Source organism: Synchiropus splendidus, chromosome 12 (genome assembly GCF_027744825.2).
Source record: "Synchiropus splendidus isolate RoL2022-P1 chromosome 12, RoL_Sspl_1.0, whole genome shotgun sequence".
Taxonomy (NCBI): domain Eukaryota; kingdom Metazoa; phylum Chordata; class Actinopteri; order Syngnathiformes; family Callionymidae; genus Synchiropus; species Synchiropus splendidus.
Genome location: NC_071345.1, coordinates 11,442,644 through 11,458,497, shown reverse-complemented (window position 1 = coordinate 11,458,497; position 15,854 = coordinate 11,442,644). Strand labels below are relative to the sequence as shown.

The 15,854-nt window shown below is 43.1% G+C and overlaps 1 protein-coding gene across 1 annotated transcript in view; it reads left to right on the top strand.

Annotated features, from left to right (window-relative positions):
- The window catches only part of pou2f2a (POU class 2 homeobox 2a), a 56,106-nt gene that overhangs the window by 25,722 nt on the left and 14,530 nt on the right, over positions 1–15,854 (top strand). Inside the window, exons 2-4 of the mRNA XM_053881600.1 lie at positions 13,343–13,408; positions 14,761–14,795; positions 15,407–15,463. Coding sequence (XP_053737575.1) covers positions 13,343–13,408; positions 14,761–14,795; positions 15,407–15,463 — 158 coding nt within the window. The remainder of the gene's footprint in view (positions 1–13,342; positions 13,409–14,760; positions 14,796–15,406; positions 15,464–15,854) is intronic.

Here is a 15,854-nt window from a genome sequence, read left to right as displayed (position 1 = left end):
AACCATCAAATTTAAACACCTGTAATGATGTTTATTCCTCACGAAAAGTGCAGGAATGGCAGCGAGGACTCCACTAATCGATACTTTTTTGACACCGAACCTCAACCTCACAACTTGCAAGTATCAAAATGAGAGCCAACATGGTTGGATGTGGTGCTGAAGAGTCGCCTCGATGGTTCGGCGGCGGCGGTTCGCTCTGCCCTGGCACTTCACCACAACACCTTCTGTTGCCGTTCCCTTTAATTTGACACTCTCGTGTAGCTCCACAGATCCACACTGCCGGGCTCTCTGTGGATTCCAGCTCTCCCAGTGTCCCCTTTTTAATGAGCAGAGAAGAAGCAAAGGAGAGGAAGAAAGAAAGAAAGGAACATTCCTCCTGGCCATTTTTATGTTTGTTCTCCATATTTCTGTTTGTGTTTGTGCTCTCTCCTTATCAGATGCAGGCTCTTTTCAAGGCCTCTGTCGGGAGAGGAAGTCCATCTCTCCTTCATTCAATCTCTCCTAACCTTTGAGAATAAGAGCCTTGAATTTGAATTTCAGACGGAGGGAGAGGAGTTTGGAGGGAGGAGTGTGTGTGTGTGTGTCTAGCGAGGAGGGGAGGGGAAGGAGGTAGTTGGAGCCTGGTCGTTGAGAAAGGGCCTGTTCAGCGCGTCCCCCGGCTTCCCCCCTCACAGGGGCCCCGATCGATACAAACTCAGAGCAATAAAGCTTTCCCCCTGTCATCTCTGCAGAATACAAAGCAGAATAGAGAGAGAGAGAAAGAGGGAGAGAAAGAGAGGTGAAAAGCTGTTCCGCTAGCCAGACCAATTTCCTAGCCCCCCTCCTCCTTTTCACTCGTTTCACCACCACCACCACCTCTATCACCTTCTTTTTATCTATCAGTCTTTCACCCCTTTCCCCGTAACACAACAGATTCATAATAAATGCAGCATGAATAAACTATATACTCAGATCTGTTGTTTCCTGAGGAGAGGAGTTGGAGGGGCAGGAAAAAAAGGCAGGAAAAAGTCCAAATGAATGAGGAATTAGATGGCGAGGAAAGAGTTGGGGTTAATGTGTGAGTGTGGGGGGGGGGGGTAGATGTGGCGATACAGGTAGAGAAGAGGTGGAGGAATATTGATGAAGAGGAGGGCGGAGGGAGGAGGGAGGGGGGAGGCAAATGTGTGCGAAGGGAAGAGCGAGGGAGAGGTGAGGGGGTCAAACACCAATCCCTGGAATTGAGAGCCAATTACGGTAATTGTAATCTGGATTCAGAGCAAAGAGACGCCGCAGTGACACACACACACACACACACACACACACAGGACAGACAAAAGGCAGAAAGGGTTTGTGCGGCAGCGTGTGCGTACATGCTGCGTTGATTGTGCGATTGTGTGTGTCCATTCTGTGCAGGAATCAGCCTGCCAATCAACCATTGTGCGCTTGTCAATTTCATAATATTTCTCAGCTCTGACCTCCACGAGTGTGTACTTAAATATTTCTTCTCTTCTCCCTCACACCTCCCTCACGCTCTCTCATTCTCCCCTTTATTAGAAGACGATAGCGCGGATCCTTCATCTCTCCTCCACTAATTCTCTCCGTTATTGTCTCTCTCGTGCTTCTTCTCTTTCCGTTCTCCTGTATGTATTGGAAAAAGTGTCCCGTCCATCCTTCCCTCACTCTTTCTCTATCTCCGCCACCTCCTGTGGATGTCACTATCCTATTTTTCCTCCTCTAATGCCTCAGTCTTCATCCTAACTTCCTCTCTTTCTTTCTCCCCCAGTCTCCTCTCTCCCCCCCCCCTGCTGTTTCCCGGCCGACTCTCACTTTTTCAACATTGTCCCTTATTGTGTTTTCATCATCATAGGCTCATTTTGTCAACTTGGTGTCTCCTTCCCATCCTTCATCGTCCCTCCTTTACATCCTTCCTTTCCTCATCCCTTGCTCCCTACCTCCACCCTACTCGCTCCCTGGGGAGGTCAGTAATAATGGTAGTGATGGAGTGAGAGAGGGAGGTGCGATTATTGTCTTGTCGGGAGTCAGAGGAATCGATCGGCCCAGAAATATGAGGCGCGAGAAAGAGCCGCTGTGTCAGATACAATAACCACCCGCTCCCGCGGGCTTACACACACACACACACACGCACTCATATTTAGAGGCACATACACGTTGGACACAAACATACGCATTTATTTGTTTAGACACATCTTTCTTTTTCATTAACACAACGCTCGCATCCTTCTTCGTTTCTCCGGCGGAGGCACCAATCATCTCCATGCTTTGATCCCAGATAAAGCCAAGTAGTAGATGTGATCATTCCTCATGCACAGATAAAGGGCACGGCGTGGAAAATGCCTCACACACCTCTCACTCACGTATCTATAAACAGACATAAACACGCGTGCGTGGTCAGCCAGCACGCGCACACTGAGACCTTTCACTGCTGTTGCCTGGCAACGTGGCCGAATGTCCAATCCGAGCCCAGAACGGCGGCCGGTGATGTCACAGCTAGTGCTGACCAGCAGGTCTGAGGTAGAAAGCCAGACGGAGAAGGAGAAAGTTTGAATGGGAGAAGTGGAAGGTCATGAAGACAAAGAAGGCCACACTCGGAGGTGAAGGATGGACAAAGAGAGCCGCTTCGCTCTTCCCGTGTTTGCGATCCTAAATCGCCGCTGACGAAACAGTAACCCGCTTTGCTCGTGAACAGTTAGGTCCTCAGGGGCATCAGAGCTGCGATGAAGACCACTCAGGTCCCTGTTTTGCCAGATGAAAGAGGTGGGAGGAGTGAGGATTTGAACCTTGGTATCGCCGTGGGAGATGGCAGTGTCTGTCTAGACAAGACGAGCTCCCTATGGGCAGTGAGATGATATAGAGAGAAGTGTAATGGTGTTAGAGAAAGATGGCTGCGAGGAGCGGCCAGAGGAGAAGAAGCTATTGAGAGGCATTTGGACAGGAGCGGAGAAGGTGTCGTAAAGGTGTGGGCTGCGTGTGTGTGAGGGATGTTACTACTCCCATGGCGGTCAACAGTGTGTTTTAGCCCCTGCTGCTTCTCATATCACCTCTTCTCGCTGCCGGAGTCTGTGTTTATGGTCCTGGTGGGCACACAACTAAAGGTGTGGCGATACATTCCACTCATGGACCGGTTCCTCGTGGAAATGCTTTCGGTTCGATGCTCTGGTGCTGGACTTCATGATGTGGACAGTGCAAGAGGAGGAAAGCTCTTTTTTGTAAAGAGGAAATAAGTCAAAACAAAGAGGTCCTCCATCTTTTTATCTTTGACCCGCCTGGGGGTCAAACATTTAACTTTCTTTTGCCATGAAACTGAAATGCGTCCTTGCAGAACAGCAGGCAAAGTTCATCCTTTTAAATGGACACTTTGTCTCCACAATATCCATTCATGTCTCAGTCACGTACTTTGAAGATAAAGTTTGCTTCTATACCTTGCGAAGAAACAATGAATGGTAGAAATGTTCAGAAAAAAATAAGATTCCACTAAATTGTGAATTAAACATCCTTCGTTTCGCATGAAAGTTTGTTTTTTTGTAAAACTTAATTCTGTTTTCTGTGTAATTTTTACTCTACTTTCAGAGTAATTCTCCTGTGTAATTATTTTTCTGTTTTTAATCTACTTTTTCCTGAATTATTTTCCTCTGAAATTCCTTTTTTTCCTTTGAAACACCCACCTTCAGGCAACTCCTGTTGATCCGTGGTGACTCTCTGCTTCTTCCCCAAACATCCTAAACATAATAAATAAAAATTATTCTGAAGGGAAAAAACACCATAAAAATACTACAATAAACCAAGCCAAATACAAATTACTAATAGACTTTTAGTTCATTATTGAAATGTACTTATGGAGCGGATTTGAAAAGTTCACAGCGCCACCTGTGTCCCGGGAATAGCAGTGCTTTATGCATGTCAGGAGGAACATCTATATGGATTTGAATGATTCATTGTCCCACCGTGCGCTGTAACATTTCTTACGCGCCTCACGGTAGTTTCAACCTCTCACCTTGTTGTGCAGTGTGGCAGTGTGTATTGAACTCGGCGGGTCCATCACTGAGCCGTTCTTTGTCCCCGTTACAAGAAGACGAATATGATGGATTATGTGAATTAGAGCCGGTGTGTGCTTCAGGCATCGGGCTGCACACAAATAGTCGGACTGAGCCATGGAGGGATAGTGAACGGGTGTGGAGACCCCAGAATTGTCCCTGCAATGACCCATTACACACATGCATCTTCCACACCGCCATTCTCCCTCAGCACCAGCTACGATCCTGCTGCCAATCCCTTTATTCCCGTCCATCTTTCTTCTCCATCACTCGCTCACCTTGGCTTCATCCTCCTCACTGTTTCTTCATTACGATTCTGCTTTTCTTTTTGTTTTAGAAACCCCCCCATACCTCCGTCCCTTCCTCCCTGCCTCTCCTTCGCCTTGACAGTGAAGTGATTGATGGCGCTCTAGAGGCCTCGGCCTCCCCCCCATCCTCCTCCCAAGGGTCCCACTATCAAATTGTGTGTGCATGTAAGCGAGAGAGTGGTGTTACACATGCGTTGTCAAAATAACTTCCAAAATTAAAAAATGAATCTGCAGCTTGAAGAAAGGGTCCCTTTTGTATGACTAAGTGGGCGTCTGGATCACTTAAGGTCACGTGATAGGATGACCCCGTATGGAGAAGTTAATGTGATAAATGTGGCATGGTGAATTAAAAAAAAAAAAGATATTAGTCAGTAACCAGAAAATTATTTTATGGTAATGTTTGCTGTACATGAGAGGTGTGATCAATAATGTGTTTGGATTTCTATAAAATGTATTATTTGATTATTTTACATTCACTTCACAAGATTATTCATCTACGTGTACACACAAATAAATTCTAAAATATGCCTTCATATTGCAAGTATATACGAAATGGTTCACTGTGTATGAAATTTGATTTTATTCCCTATGAGATTATTGTTAAAAATGAAAATCGGCTGATGAATTTATACAAAAAAAACCCTGAAGTTGTGTGATGACCCAGACTAAATTACTCAATAAAAAAGGGCCCAATTTAATATGAAAAAAATCCAGTGTGACTGGAAAAAAAAAAGAAATCAAATATAGACGACAAATAAGAAAGATAACGCAGTGCTTCATATATGTATCTCCTTAAAATAAAAATGTCATTTTGTGTGACGCGAGAAGATTGATGTCACATTATTAAGGCCACAACCAAACAATGCTCAGCTCTAGTATCAAGGATGCTGATGTTGATCTCCATGGCAACTGGACTTCGACCTCCTGGGGCCCGCCGGACCCTCAGTGGTCGTGAACTGTACACACACAGAGCACCGCGGGATTCACATCCACGCTTTTGTTTAGACAGGAGATACTCTGCACAAACACACACACACACCAGACTCACACTGCCGGCCTGATGAGGTTTGAATAAAGGTCACGGCCAAGGCCGGGCCGGCCAGATGACCTTTGACCCCGCAGTCATGCCTTCCCCTCCTCCCTGAGCGCGGTTTGACACTGTCCTTGGACGAGCTGGGCCATTCACTACAGCGGTAAACTGGTCAGCAGAGACTCGCTGGGCACTTTAATAAAGAATGTTAATGGAGTTTGGACAGGAATCTCACAACCCTCATGTTTCCCCGACGGCAGCGACCATGTTGGGAGAGTCACAATTAGGGTCACAGATCGAAATCGTTTTCAATAATTCAACAACATGCTATATCAACTCTCTGCTTTAACTATAGTATCTCACTTGTTTTTCCATGATATTACATCATCCACATCAATGATTTACTCTCTATTTTTAAATGTCAACTGGTATCTGATCCTTTTTGTTTGTTTTGTTTTAAAAAAAATCAATTATTTTTCCTCATAACACATTTATGGCATTCTCAACAACCTTTGCATCATTACATATTTATAAACAAAAACCTTTGCAATATAACTACATTTTCAAAATAAAGGAAAACCGCTTGTTTAATTTTGATAATGAAATGTGGATAAATGTTATAGAAGTGTGTATTATCCTATATGTAGGATGTATTATAATACATATACAACAAAATGCGATCATTATTACAACTTGAATGTATTTAAAAACGGGCTTCCAATGCTACAAATAACCAGAAACCAATGCAGTTTAACGTCAAAATGTGATCTTTACTCAAAGTTTTAGAGCTCACAACGCCTTCTCCAAAACAGATATTGAGTGTGCTCAACACAGCGGTAAATCCAAGTGGTTTAAATCACTTCATAAAGTATTTATCAGGCTAAACTCCTGTATTTGCTGCACCGAGCGAGGAGGACGGAGAAGAGACGTCCACTCTCGTCCGCCCCTTGATCCTGATGACAGAATCAATACTGCCTCCTTGTGGTCGTCACGTGCCATCGTCCCAGACTGCGCGGAGACGCTGCAATGAGATGAGAAAATCACAGAGCTCACAGACCCGCGGGTGATTTCACCCACTTTATATTTTGTTTTCTTGCCTTTGATGACGACCCTGGCGGGCGGATGTGCGACATCTCTCTGGTTGGTTGCCTGAGTGTGGTCTGGTCAGTGGTGCAGTGGGCGCTGTCGTGACTTCTGTCTTTCCGCGGGGTTCAGACACGCGTCTCGCACCTGCCCACGGACACAGTCGGAGTCGAAAACACACATTGAAACAGCCTGAACACGCGTTTAACAGCGCGACTCTGCTATATGATAATATTATTAAACCATGAATCGCGAAACATTAGTGGAAAAGTGAAAAACAATATATTTTTAGCTTAATTTCTTTATGTAATTTCAAACTTTCATTGCTTTATTTACTTGCGTATGAAGTTTCGTTCATGTTCATAGAGCGTTCACGGAAGCGAAAGTTGCTTTTTAAAGTCGACAAAGTGCATTTTAACCGTCACTATTCATCATAATATTCGACTGAAACCCTACTTCAAAAGTTTAAAACTAGCGTTCGACTTGTTCAATCTTTAGTATAAACCAGATTTCTAACTTTCACTGAACGCAGCACATTATGTTTAGGAGCGATGAGAATATTGAAATAGTCATAGTCGCGACCTTGACGTTCATTATTTTTATTATTATTATTATTATTGGAATTACGCAGACTTGCAGAGCTTTTATAAATGGAATTATTGATAGAAAAACACCGTTAAAAAAGCGTTGGTTAAAGACTTCTACATGAAGAGACCAGGCGTTGCATGTTGGAAAGACTTGTCGAAGCGCGTGGAGTCGTCGTGGGCGCTCGGCATTCTCCGTGGGCGCTCGGACTCCGCAGACAATGAAGCGATTGTTCTTCAGTCACAGTGTGACTTCCTCCTGCCTGTGTGAGCACATCTTTCCATCCACGCCATCATTTTCCGTCTTCTTCCTCTTCACCTGTCTCGTGCTCTCTCTCTCTCTCTCTCCCACCTTGGTGCGTGCGTTGTCTTGACTGTCATCTCCTGTGAGCAGTTCCTACACTTCTGAGGCTTGACTTCCTGTTGTGCCAGGATGTGGGGAGGAGGTGGGACTTGGGGGGTGTGGACAGTCAGCATGACAGACAAGACAGAGAGAGAGTTTCTCTCCACACACATGAACACACAGTCATATGGTGTCAGACATGAGCGCGGCAGCAGCCATACCAGCCAAGGACTTCTGCACTATGTGGTTGCCAGGTGAGTAGCGGTGCGGCTGCATTCAGACCCAGGACCAGTCAACATGTGTGTGAGTGTGTGTGTGTGTGTGTGTGTGTGTGTGTGTCCCGGGCTGCAGATGAATAGCTTTAACCAGCTCAGCTAATTGGAGGGCATCAAAGAAAGGAGAGGGGATGTGAGGATAGATGGATGGATGTTGAGAGATAAAGGTCACATGGCCATGTTTATGTTTTCACCAGCAAATCTCATTCAGTACATGTCCATATATATCAGTGTCATAGTGTGAGTGATTCAGCCTCTTCTGTGCAAGTGACTATCTTGTCTTGTGTTTATGGAAGTTCAAAAGCAAGATGTAATGTGCGTGCACAACAGCGATTATTTAAAGTTACTATGAGGAAAAAAAATGAATTGATGATTATATATATATCTACTGATTACTGATGCCTGAGAGAGGAGAAAGTTATGATCCTCACCTCATAGACAAAGGTGCACCCAACAATAAACGGGGCCTCAAGAACAAAGTTGCTTTGAAAATAGCATTGCCGTAAGTCTGTGTTGATTTTATGATATTGTTTACTGGGTGAGACTAAAAGATGACAAGGTTTTGTTTCATTGTGAATCAATTATATATATATATATATATATATATATATATATATATATATATATATATATATCAAGAAATTAATAACAATCATCATTCATTTTAAATATGAATAAATATGAAAATTGTGATTAAATATGACTTGATGTTTTCGAAAATTTTGAGGAAAACATTTCAATGTTCTTCATACATGTAGGGTCAGGGGTCAAGTCCTTAGTTCATTGAAAAAAAAATGTGTGTGTGTGTGTCACAAAGTATCACGTAATTAAAGAGCGGTCAAGTTGATTGTAAATGTAATTTTTATTTTATATGAAAATATTGTATATTGTAAAATATTGTGTATAATATTGCTGGTCTATTTGAAAAAATAATCTTTGCGTGTTGATGCGACCATTTGATATGACTGTTATCTGTTCATGTATTTGTGTTTGTTGTGGCTAATAGTTGTGATTCATCATAACAATATTTTTACAATACCATTAAGTGACGTGCACAGTTGAGAGGCACACACCCACTCGTACACACGTCTATATCGCTATCCTTATGGGGACCACTCATTGCCGTCATGCTCTCTCCAGCCACTCAGCCTAAACCGAACCATCCAAAACAAACAGGACCTAAGCTAACCTTACATTCAAGTACTATTACCTCAGTTATTGTGAAGTTTTAATCCTCAAATTGAGGATTGGACTTGTGGCGACCGGCAAAAATGTCCCCATAAAAGCGTAAGGTCCACACAAGGATAGTTAAACAAGTACACACACACAGACATTCTTGTAGTGTTAGGACTTTTGGATGTTTCTCAATGACTTTTGAGGCTTCCCCAACCTCTCACCCTAAGCCTCCCCGTCCAAAAGATATGGCTCACCTTAACCGGGACTGTGAGCCAAACTTGAAGCTTACTATAATGGCCCTCACATTTAGGCTTGTTGGGACCGTCCTATCCAGGACCTACTTGCTCCAAGTTCTCCTCAGTGCGAGCGCAAACATCAGGAGAACAGGAAAGGTCGCCCTGTCACAGGGAGGAGGATCCAGGTAGCGACGGCGAAAAATCAGATCAGGCAGGATGTGACTAAAAACAAACTCAGTAAAACTAATATTTTGAAGCGTGGAACACCGCTGCAGAGTAACTTGAACGATGGAGTCGAAGAGTGACGCAGGTCACGGAGACACGCCACAGGCTAAAATGTGTTTGACTACCAGTCGTGAATCCAAGTGATCAAACAACGTGTGTGCTTTTTAATGCTGCGTGAAGCTCCATCCAGCTCACACACACTTGGTTTTCAACCTTCTGTTGAGATGCCTGGTGTATGTGTGTGGCATACTGGTGTCACTTCAGTTTAACTCGCTGGTGTGTGTTGTTGTGTGCTTTTATTGAGATGATCATGTGGGCAGCCAAAATTCTTCATCATTATTTTTACATCCCTTTTTTGTTTCATCAACTGTCGGATGTTCGAAAATGTATATTAGTTTTCTCTGTTTTATTAAAAAAAAACAAATAAGTAATACAATTGTAAACATTGGAAAGAAGATATGTTGTTGAATATTGGTGAGTGAAAAAGTTCAAAAACCATCTTAAAAACCAGGAAGGAAACTCACCAGGAAGGAAAACTCACCTAGCCAACGTTTATGCCAATATATATGAGCTGTTCTGTTTTATCGCCTTTAAAAATGTCTTGCTGTCACAAAATAACAGGTTCCACTCTGAAATGGAAATTTTGAAGTTTAACCTTTTTTGGCCTTCTTTAATTTAAAAAAAGGCTGGTGAGTCGTCTTCCCCTTTGAGGCTTTTCTGACTCACTTGAAATCGAGGCTCGGGGTTTGATCGTCGGTGGGAGATCTGGCGGTTTCATCAGCTTCACCTCAAAAATGCTCTTTAGCAGAAAAGTCCGACAGTGAGAGACAGACTTCCTCCTGTTGCACCACACAAACATGACTGTAGATTATACGGCAGAAAAATGCCGCCTGTTTGAGATGCAGCCGCTCTATTCTGCTGGATTACAGATAAACCCGTGGATTTGCTGCTAGATTAACACGCCGAGCCTGGCAAAGTATTTAAACTGGATGTTTCTGCTGCGGTTGCAGTTTACACGACAAGACTGGTGAGGAGTCGCCGGTAGATGGAGGAGAATTAGAGACCCAATCTTCAGTGTGCAGCAGGTTTTAAATTAAGGTGTGTGTGTGTGAGCGGGAGACAGGATCATATTAATAGCATTACTGACAGTAAGTGTTGGGTTTAGCGCTCGCCATTCAACCCGGTACAAGGGGGAAGTCAGGAGGGGAAGTGAGAGAACGACGCAGCATCTTGATATACTGTCCCGCCACAGTACTACTGACCACATTAGCAGCAGCCGCGCACATGTCCGTCGGCCATTTCTAACCATGAATCAAGACAGGCTTTCACCAGAACGCTCGGCGAGGCCGCACTTTACATGAGACGCCGCGCCATAACAGCGCTTTTATTACCTGGGCGTTGAAGTGATTGTCATTACAGGAGGAGAGATCCAAGTTGGGAGAGCGGCGCACCGTGGCTCTAACATAGAAGAGCTGTTGTTATTACATGCTGACAGAAACAGCTGCAACACACCATCACTTCTGACTGGAAGGAGCATTGGTGTCCATAATTTGCTGAAGGTGCTTTGATATTAAATTCTTACCTTCACAAATTGGACTTTTATTTGATTTGTTTTAATGGTTAGAAGGTCTGATCTCTCTGCATCTTCATAGCACAGACAGGTTTACATTACTCCATAAGTTTATAGATTAAGTTTATGAAGCCCTAGATTAATTTGTTACAGTTATTTCTCACACTATTTTCATTCTGAGCATTAGCTGCTCCGCTCCAAGTCTCAGGTGGATAGCTAAGCTCACTCTGTTAGCCTCATTTGTTTCCATGGTCTGGTTCTATTTGGAGGCGATCTACTCTCAGCCACTTGGTTCAGTGTTATTCCAGACGTCTCAGACTTGACCTCATTTGTCACGCCAGCTTTTTACCCCCCAAAAAATTATTATGAAAAGAAAGTAAACCAAGTTTCTCTGGGATTGTACTGAAGTGCAATGATGGGCCTGTGAGATTGATGTTCGTCTTCAAAGCTGCTGTAAATGTTTTGATAGACACTCAAGGAACCGTTCTGCGAGTCGATCACTTCCTGTGGTTGTGACCAACAGAAGAAATAATCTCACTTTTCTTTTTTAGTTAAAACAGGTCTGGCAACTTTCCTCGTGCATCTGGCTCCCACTTCACTCAGTTCTGATGATGAAGTCTGTAAAGATGATTTGAGATGTTGGGAGTTATAAATATAAAATGCTGATTTCAGGCATCATGAGTCAGGAATGAATACATTTTCGAGATCTCGCCTATTCACTCACATTGAAGTGAACCAGTTTGTGGCTTCCCCTGAAAGAGATGATCTTGCTCTCAACTTCGTTTCCACTTTTTCTGTCTGTATTTTTTTATCAGTTCAAAAATCCCTTGAATATTTTTCATTTTAGTTTTATTATCCCCAAATAAAATAATTTCAGAAAATCAGATTTTCATCAAAAATACTCTGAGCAACACGCAGGAGATATAATAGGAAAGGAGGAACAAAGTTCAATAAGGAGCTGAAGGAAAAATAATTACGAAATATTAATATTTCATTTGTGCAGGTATAGAAGTATAAAACAAATTTTAAAGCTGAATAAAAGGATTCCCACAGCAATTATATATATATATATATATATTTCAAATGTGGACAAAAACACAGATCTTGTAAGTTGAGTAACGCTGGGTTGTTCCAGCTTCCGCTCGTTCTACCAAAAATAAAATGAAAACAGAAACAGCCTGTAACTTTGGAAACTACAGGTGTTGCTTATACTCTGGGGCGGATGGATGGATGGATGGATGGATGGATGGCGGTCTGCTTGTACAGCAAGACTAGATCATTAAAATTAGCGCAGCTTTTTAAAAGGAGATGTTGCAGTGATGGTGTGGCGGTGACGCCCTGCCGCCGCACCTCGCGCGCTCTTCTCTAGCGCCTCGCCACTTCCCCTTATGACTGCGGCTTATCTGACATCTGAAGCCCTGACACCCCCCCACCCCTGGCCCGATTCCACGGTCATCTTTGAGTTACTGACTGCAATGTAGTGATGGATCACGTGATCCAGTCTGATCAAATGTGATTTCAATAAACAGCATGATGGCGGGTTGGACATTGTTTGGCTGCTAGAGAGGAGCGGAGCGAGGGAGAGAATAGGGTGAGGATGGATGGGGGTCATGAGTTTATTATGCAGGTGCCAGATATAATTAGTTAGACGTTGGGCAGATTTGCATATTCTCACAAAAGGGAAGTTGCTTGTGTGTGTGTGTGTGTGTACGGACTCATGTGCGTGTCTCTCACTCAGGGTGCAGAGAGAGGAGAAAAAAAGGGTTTCAAGTGAGCCAAACGTTCTCATGTTTTCAGTTCCAGTAACCTGACGAAATGCGCTTCTTTCTTCTTTGCACCGGCCTCCAATGATGCTTGAAGGTTGATGCCCGTAGGTTTCATTCGCGACTTCTCGTGTGTTTTCGCCTGCACATGATCACATGCTCTGAATTCCTCCTCACCATAACACCTTTTAGATTGGCGCTCACATGAGTTGGGGCGCAGCTTTGTCCACTTCTTGAGGCTGCTGATCCTCATCTCTTATCTGGAATGAAGCCCACAGTTGTGCTATCCAAAAGGCAAGCTCACTCATGTCTTCAGTTTTTCCACCATCATACCCTTATTAGCAATGAAGGTGGTGATTTTGTTCCCCTCAGGAGTCAAGCACCTGACCTCTGTCGTTTGATATCACTGAGTGACAGCGCATCAACCAGGAAGCATTGTGGTCGCCTGAGGAGTGACACACCGAGACATTTTTAGCTCGAGGTTGCTCCCACGTAGAACACCTTGCAGCTAAATTTAGAGCGAGCAAACACCTCCCGACGACCTACTCATTGTTTCACAATTATTGGAAAGGATGAATGAATAAGTGTGGGCTGAAATTGTGAATGAGGGAGTGAGTCATGTTGACCCAAAACACCGCAGGCTGCCTCAGCTATAGTCGTTGCTTGTCCTTCTACCGCATTGTCTCGGTGTTCACTGTTTGAACTTTGTGTGCCGCAGACATCAGGATGTCCAAGCCAGTAGAGGTGGAGAAACTGGGGGCCGACTCACCGCTGGACAGCACAGGTGCGAGATGGAGAGGAGTCAGTGGTGTTGACATGAATGCCAGCCTGAATTGTTTCATATAATAATTGATTGTGTTGACATTGACCACAGGAGAAGTTGCTAAGCATGCATCATACACAGTTGTTTTTTTATAAATACCATGGCAATTGTTGCTATTTGATGCCTATTTTGGAGGTTGAGACAGGCAGTTAGTAGATTACAACTACTTCTGAATGTAACTCAAAGGAAGATTTGATCACCTCAAGAGTGGCTCACAATGTTTACAGTGTTACGGTGTGTTATTCTAAAGAATGATTGTTGTAGTAAACAAATGTTTGCATCATGAAATGGCCACTCTTGTGTTGACATCTTCCTTTAAATTGCATTTAGAACAGATGTGATTCATTTGCCATTAATCGTGAGTTTACTCAGCTTCAGTGTAAGTGAGATTAAAATTTTAATCGATTGACAGCCCTAATATTTAAACATTATTTTTTTAAGTATTAACTCATACAAGTAACATCCGATCCGATTTTATTCAATGTCTGGAACCGCAGCACGTAGCAGCCTGGCGTCGCGCACGACAGTTATGGCTGTAAACAGCTCGGTATATAATAGTGTTCAATAGAAAAAGGTTGCTTAAAAACGCAACAGACTGACGTTGTGTATCCTATACATTAGTACCTATAACCCTCACGTCGGGCATTTTGAATGGCATTCAACTTATGTCCAATCTGTCTTACGACCGGTTGGTCAGAACCGATCCCAGTCGTAAGTCGGATGTTACTAGTATATAACATAGAAAGATCCAGTTGCTGTCGTAAGTTGCGCCAACCTGGTCGGTTTAACAGTAGAAGCAGTCAAAGACGCAGCCACTGGAACAAAATACAGAGAGTTATCTCCATCAAAAGGTCGAAACATGGTGTGCAGATAGCTTCAACTACCACACAGCTCTTCTGCCTCAAAGGGCTCTCTGGTAAAAAGTTTGCCTCCAGTGTCTATAGCCACAATTTGAAGCACAGTTTTGTGGACTTTGTGGATCTTGTGTAAAAGCTCTGGATTTCACTTGGAGTGACACTAAAAACATTTGATAAAACTGCATAAAATGTGATCCCGGGCTGCAGAGTCAGTTGAGCTCCATACAACAGAAATTGTGTCACAAAAACCAAATTGCATGATAAAAAGAAGAGACGTCAGCCACTCGTCCATCCGTCTTGCAATGTTTGTCACTGTGGCAAACGTCAGCAAGCGCGGACCCAGCACCAGTTCGAGTGCTTTATGATGTGCCCCACAGGCTGACAGTACTGCGGTCATGTGTTCTATCAGTGCTATTACATGACGATTATTCACTCTTTCCTTTCCCTCCTACACAGATTCCGAGCGAAACGGATCTGAATCAAATCATCAGGTATGTTTTGCTTGAGTGAGCGATTCTCTTGTTTGCACGCCATCACTCAACCGACTATTTTTAAATGCTCATGAGTTCATCTTGAGGTGGTTCTTTGTTAAGTCGCTAAATACTAGATTTCTGTTATTTTTGCATTCTCTCAGGCCTGATGAATCTGATGCAGAATTTTTAAAGCCATCGTTCATTTACATTGTTGCTAGTATTAAATGTATGTACACATTTGTATACATGCAATTACAGACTAAACTTTATATGTCAGATTTAGTTCCAGAATCACTCTGGCTGAGGAGAATTATGTCTGTACGGAAATGTTGTGATGTAATAACAATGGCTGTTGCGGCAAACAAAAAAGAAGACATGAAAACAGAAAACATGAATATTATACAACATTCCTCAAACCATTATGTTTTTATCCACTTTTGTAAGCCACATTTGTAGTGATTTTTAAAGATCAATGAAGGTTTGTAAAACCAGGTTGACTCCATTCATGAGCTATCAATGGAATAAGCTTCTTCACCCACCATCTAGTTCGATATTTGTATGATACTTTTAACATCTGTTTGTAAATCATTGTGCAAAAATGCTTCTTTTTTTTCTCCCCTCCCCCCAAGACTCAGTCAATGAAAGTCAACCCCTTCTCCCTTTCGCCGACCCTGAGCAACAGCAAGGTGAGTGAAAGACTGCGTGTGTTTTCATCAGTTACCCGAGTGTTTGAGCATCTTTTGTGTTATTAACGTCACGTTACATTCTATTGACCGTGTCCTTGTCTCACTTTTGTGAGCTCTGGATTGTTCCTTTGTGGCGCTCCATTATGTCTCATGTAAACAAACCCAGCGTGATGGCATGTCGCTTCCCTGGGGACAAACAAGATAAAGCCTTAATGCGACGTCTCCAAAATGAATTCCCAATATTTGCATGCAGATATGCAAATCTATGACTCAGATTGTGTTGTCAGTTTAAACATGGTGAAACAAACCTATAGGAAGCCAGATGGATTTTTTTTCCAAACAGAGACTCTATATAAACTGAATTACTTGCTTATTTGTCAAAAATGTGTCT